At 33.6% G+C, this 6450-nt stretch overlaps 1 protein-coding gene across 1 annotated transcript; it reads left to right on the top strand.

The window, feature by feature from the left end:
• Positions 1–933: 933 nt before the first annotated feature.
• Positions 934–5240, top strand: LOC117181144 (oxygen-dependent choline dehydrogenase-like). The gene is made up of 5 exons (XM_033373711.1): positions 934–1077; positions 3012–3164; positions 4071–4306; positions 4408–4934; positions 5044–5240. Exons 1-5 carry the CDS (start codon positions 934–936, stop codon positions 5238–5240), a joined length of 1257 nt encoding a protein of 418 aa, XP_033229602.1.
• The last annotated feature ends 1210 nt before the right edge of the window (positions 5241–6450 follow it).

The raw sequence follows: 6450 nt of genomic DNA on the forward strand, positions 1-6450 counted from the left end.
TTGCTAAAGTGTCTGGATTACATGGATTCTTACAGAATACAAATGCTGATTGGAGTTTTAAAACTCAGCCGGAAAATACTGCATGTTTAACAAGTGAAAGTTGCCCATGGCCTCGTGGAAAGGTAAACAATTTGCGTATTTCTATGCAGTTATATCTAATTCAGTGTTAAACAGTCATCATATTAATTATTCACATAATAATGAATATTTAAAGATTTTAGTCGAATTAAAGATATTTTTTAGATCAAGGACGATCACAGGTAAAAGCTAGAGAGTAGGAAAAAAACTTTTTATGCATTTGTTAACCTAGAGCAAGCTTTTCACAAGGTAGGTAGAAGCAAACTTTGAGAAGTGCTAAAAGAGTACGGAGATCAATGGATGGCTCCTACAAGCTATAAAGCAATATATACGGGTAGCAAAGCGAGTGTAAGGGTGAAAGCGTTAATATGTCGCTGTTTCGATATTATGCAAGGTGTTAGGCAAGGATGCGTTTGTTCCTCGTGGCCATTCATTATATGCATGAAGAAGTGTTTAAGAATGGCCCTTTCCGATGAAGAAGGTGTGGATATCGAAACAGTAAGGTTACGAGACGTTAGCGTTCGCGGATGATAGGTTTATTATGGCAGAGTCAACCGAAGTCTTGGAAAGAATTTTGAACAAACTGAATACAAACATGAAGATCATGGCCTTAACAATAACGTAAATAAAACAATAACTGTGGTGTTCGTAATGAAGAGTGAGAAAACAATATGCAACATTGTATTAAATGATGAGAGAATTACGCAAGTTAATAAGTTAGTATACCTTAGTACCTTACTTTCTATGGCCGGAAAGATAAATGAGGGGTTATATAGGAGCATAAACAAAGGTAAGTAGGTTATTGGTAGAGCAGGGCCCATTATTAGAAGTAAGCATATAACAAATAAAGTCAAAATGACAATGCATCATTCTATATTTGTACTGACTGTACTCTGCGGTAGCGGAACATGGACCTACCAAGAAAAAGATAAGAGTAAAATTAACTCGATTGATATGAGATTTCTGCGCCTACTGAACGGAAAAACTTTGATGAATAAAGTGAGTAACGAGATAGTTCTCGAAGGAAGTGGTGCACGCGAAACACTAGTTGACATATGGGAAATAAATCGATTAGAATTGTTCGGGCATGCTGAAAAAATGCGAGATTAACGACTAACGAAACAAGTGTATCAAGGTAAAGTAAATGGCAGCGTGTACAGAGACAGACTGTGAAAAGAATGGTTAAAATGAGTGAATTAAACCTTAGTTAGAAGAGACATAAAAAGCCGCAGAAACACGAAAGCCTGCATGAAAAAATACACGAATGTAAAACAAGCTAGAGAAGTATGCCAGGACAGAAAAGTATGGCAGCAAAGATTTAACCCTAGAAGTTCACACATATTTAAGCACTCATCGAGTCCACACTGGGTTCCATTGGCCCCCATCAAGTTTAAGATGTGCCCTACGTCCCACAAAATCATTTTTCTCAACAATGGTTGTCATAATCGTCTCTTGACGATGTTCAGAATATCTGAGGAACAAAAGTACTTTAAAAAAAACTTTTTAATACTTTAGAAACAATTTTTTGCAGAAAGAGTCTGAAGAAAAAAGCGTAAAATTGCGAAAATAGAGTTTAATTCTTAATTTTTTTTTTGCTTCGTTTTTTTAATTTCTCCTAGGGGCTTAAAGATGAAATGTTGGAGAATCAGAAAAAAATACGCTACTTTCATTCCTTTCAAAAACTTGAATTATTCGGATAGATGAAAAATGAGAAAATTTAAAAGTACAAAGACGTTATTTTTATTTTATGTGTTCTAAACATACAAAAGAATTGTAGCAAGCGTTCGAAAAGACAAAAAAACATTCTATATTGTTTTTTTTTTAGTTGTAAAATTTTATTTGCGTGCAGACGCACAGTCAGTGCAGCGACCCGAACGGTGATCATTACCCATCGCACACTGGCAAGAAGCGCAGTATACCCGAGTTTTTCGGTCGCTTTCTCACGAGCACAGGGCACATCTTTTTTGAGTGTAAAATAGCAGCTATGGATTTCTTGAGCGATTTCCGCAGTGTAACCTTGTAAGGCGTTCTTGGAGAAGTGGAGTGATTATTACCAGCGATGAGTTTTTCAGGAAAGTCCGACGGCTTAATTTTTGTTTATTCACGTTGCACACCTATAAGATCACTTCATTAATTGCAGCTCGATCCATCATTTTGAAGAAGATCCTCATAGGCCATCGCTTAGATTCCCTTACCAAGATAATAAAAGAACTATCTTGTTCTTCGGGATGTAGGAAACCATGGTCATGACCGGCTCATATCCAAAACGCGAAGATCCAATTTCTCCACCTTTCTTGAAAGATTCCAGAATTGCGCTTTTATTTTTCCGCATAGTTCCTAAGATCATGAGTGAGTGTTCGTTCAGCATTGCTTGCTCTAAATTTACTGATGTGAACCAGTTATCGCAAGTCACATATGGATTAGTGCCATGAATCGAACAAAAGACCTTGCATACTATGGACCCAAGTGGGGAACATCAGATGACTAGCTAAAGAAAGTCAAAATAAAAAATGAAATATCATAAAAATATAGCTGAAAAATTGTCTTTAATTCTCACAACATTTTCTGAATGTTTATTTTCGTGGAACATTAAGAAATAACTTCTTTAAAGATTCATTACACATTAGCTGTATTCAATATTGCTGGGCATCAAAAATTTTTTATATCATTATTTTTTTTTAATCTCAATTTCAAAAGCATTGATTTTTCGAATATTTATAGATATTTAACAAAAAATTTTACCTTGAGTTTTGGCGTTATAAAGACTAACTATAGACGACGCTAGTAAATATTTAAACTCCTTTTTATGAGATTTATTTATTAATCTATAATTACGCCAAAAAATTAGCTGTGCTTATGATAAACTCAAATTAAATTAAAATAGTTAAGAAATTTAAGAAATTTAAAATTGAAAACTTCTGAAAAATTTACAGATGATGGGTGACACAGGTGCAATGAACGGAATGGCATACTGCAGAGGTAATGCTGAAGATTTTAATAATTGGGCTACATTGGGTAATTCTGGTTGGAGCTATAAAGACTTACTACTATATTTCATTAAATCTGAGGACAACGGAGATAAGGAGGTTAGATGATGACATTTCGAACAACTTTGATGAAGTTATACATACTTTTTAACTCAGGAGAAATATCCTTAGAAATCCTAATACAGAAACAGATGTTTAATTAAGAAAATTGCAGGGCTTAATTCGGTATATCTAAACTAGAATCAATTTGCATATTAGCAAATATTATGTTGCTAATTCTTCTTTCAGAAATATTTTCAGTTGGAAACGTTGAAGTAAAAGTTTGCAATTACACTCGAGTCGCGATACTGTGAAATTCAGTACTGCGAACTCCCGCCGTTGAGTACGCTTTGCCCCCGATAGTGAGAACAATGCTTTAACCCTTATTCCCCCACTACTCATTTCTACGTTTTATGATTTCATCAAATGCACAATTCACTATAGTCCTAATTTTAATTCATAATTAAATACATTTGATACTTACGGGGGAAGAAGTTATATTTGTGATGTCTTTCAACGTTTACTTCGTTCAATTCGTTTTAATAATTTTAATAATGTTGATTCAAATCGTCACAAAAAATTGTTAGGATGTAAACATTTGACATGTGCACACACAAGCACACACACGTGTCTTCTACACAGATTTGAGCATACTAACTAGTCGGAGGAATTGGATCCCCTCATGTGTTTTCACTATTAAGGGCAGACCTGCGCTAAATGTTCCCAGTACCGCGACTGAAATGTATAAAAGAGTAACATTGTCATTAAAGCTGGATTTCCGGACCAGCTGAAAATTATTGCACTAGAAAATGGTTTCAAATTTCACAAAAGGTTGCATTGAAGCTAGAGGCCTTTGAGTCTTTTATAACCTTAAATAATACATTTAAAAATAAGAATACGTGCACCTACCACAAAACTTACAAACGTTGTGCATATATTATAATAAAATCATTTAAATTGTCACAGATTGTAGAGCATAATCCCGAATATCATGGAATAGGAGGATATCAACGAGTAGAAAGATTTCGATACCAAGACCTAAATGCAAAAATTATTCTAGAAGCCGGAAAGCAATTGGGTTACAAGATCGTGGATGTCACTGGAAAGGACCAACTGGGAACGATGATTATGCAAACTATTACAAAAGATGGTCAACCGAAAAGCACCAACAGTGCCTTTATCCAACCGATTAGGAATGCAAGGTCAAATTTGTTTATCAAAACGGAGGCATATGTAACAAAATAATATTCGATCCTATAAAAAAGAGGACAATTGGTGTAGAATACACCTCTACTGCTTACAGTTTGAAATCAGCGAAAGTAGCATATGCCAAGAAGGAAGTAATCTCTTCAACTGGAACTGTTAGCTCTCCAAAACTGTTAATGCTGTTTGGAATAGGCCCAGCTGATGATCTTAAGAAGCTAGGTATAAAAGTGGTTGCAGCTTCGCCAGTAGGTAAAAATGTGCAGGATCATGTGACATTCAATGGAGTATCCCTTCAGTTGAACGAAAAAACTGCTACAGAAAAATCTTTTAAAAGCAAGCAGGAAGATTCAGAACTATATTTAAAAACTCACACGGGTCCTCTGTCATCAACAGGAGCTGCTACACTAAGCTTATTTACACAAACCAAATATGCAGAGATTGATGGAGCACCCGATGATCAAATTTATTTTATCTCAAAGAGCACTGCAGATATAGACATTTTCAAAGTTCATTCATATTATGATACACTTTTAGTTTATTTGTTTGTACTTGGTTCGAAAAGTAAAGGCTACCTTAAACTGAACAAAACGGATCCAATATGGGGAAATCCTTTTATCTATCCTGGTTACTATAAAGATGATTATAACGTACAGCGACCATTTAACTTTTAATACTGATGATTATTGGATCTGTCTGATGAGAAATAATACTTTAGCTGGATTCCATTATGTAGGTACTTGCAAAATGGGACCTAAAGAAGATCCTGGCGCTGTAGTTGATCCTAGATTAAAGGTTTATGGAGTTCCAGGCCTTAGAGTAGTTGACGCAGCTATCATGCCTCATAATATAAGGGGGAATCCACACGCAACGATAATGGCGATCGCAGAAAAAGCTGCTGATATGATCAAAGAAGATTGGTGCCATCACTGAAAAAGCACACCATTTCAAGGTATTTGCAAGAGAATAATACTATTACTTCTATTACTGCTACTATAACTACTCCTCCTATAAACTTATGTATCACTGAAAAATTACTTAATACATTATACATATATACAGAGTCTTTAATCAATTATTCAGCGAAAAAGTAACTGATATATTTTTAGAATAATGTTTATATCATGTTTAATTGTTTGAATAATAAAAAACTATTGAGCAGAGTTCATAGAGAATTGTCTGCTCTGCAATTTTAGTTTTATACATTAACACCAAAAAAGCACCATCTTTAGAGGTATGTGCAAGAGAAGGAGCGTGTGGATTCATATTTTGTGTTTGAAATTTGAAATATTTCGTTTGAGATTCAATTTTTTTCTAGTTTTGATTTGACTTATATTAAATGTGCACAAGTCTTTTTCGTATTGTTTGAGATTCTGCGGATAATTATTTTGGTATGATCTTGAAAAAACAAATAGTTATTTAAAATATATATTTTGGATTCAAAATAATTTTAATCCAATTGTATTCAATTTTATCTAACACAATAAACTAAAAAATTTTAATTTTGTTTTAATATTATAAAATATCAGAAGATATAAAATTAAATTCAGGAAGAACGGAAAAATAACCAGAAATTTTTGTGGGGAAAAATTAGTAGGAACCATAACAACATTTTTTCTGAAAAAAAAAAACAATTATTTTGATCCTAAATCAATTATTAAACAAATTGATTTGTTATCATAACTTAAGTAATATATCAAATTATATCCCGGAATATTCTTTATGCGCCCTCTATATATTTGCTTTTTTTATACAAAACAAAGATATAGAGGGAGCATGGAGAATGTTCCGGGCTATCATTGTAAGGTGTGCGATCGAAGTGTGTGGTACCGTAGTTGTAGGAAAAATGTCTGGTGATGCGTGGTGAAATGATGAAATTCAGACTGCCACAAATGCAAAGAAAGAAGCGTTCAGGAAAAATTTAAACATCACAGGTCTTATCAATGAAGAAAGAAATATATGTATAAATGATTACAGACATAAAAATAAAATATTTAAACGATTAATTAAGGAAAGTAAAGATAAAATTAGAGCAGAATAAGAGGAAAAAATACAAAACGACTTTGAAGGAAGCGAGAAACTGCTTTATAAAAAAATGAAGTAAAATAAATGTACAGAATTTGTCACCATGAGGAATAGTAAT

Source organism: Belonocnema kinseyi, chromosome 10 (assembly GCF_010883055.1).
Source record: "Belonocnema kinseyi isolate 2016_QV_RU_SX_M_011 chromosome 10, B_treatae_v1, whole genome shotgun sequence".
Lineage (NCBI taxonomy): Eukaryota > Metazoa > Arthropoda > Insecta > Hymenoptera > Cynipidae > Belonocnema > Belonocnema kinseyi.

Coding starts and splice junctions, on each gene's coding strand:
- LOC117181144 (XM_033373711.1), top strand. CDS start 934: ATGACAATGCATCATTCTATATTTGTACTGACTGTACTCTGCGGTAGC. Junction 4,307..4,407: donor CAACCGATTAGGAATGCAAG/GTCAAATTTGTT, acceptor TACTGCTTACAG/TTTGAAATCAGCGAAAGTAG. Junction 4,935..5,043: donor AAATCCTTTTATCTATCCTG/GTTACTATAAAG, acceptor TCCATTATGTAG/GTACTTGCAAAATGGGACCT.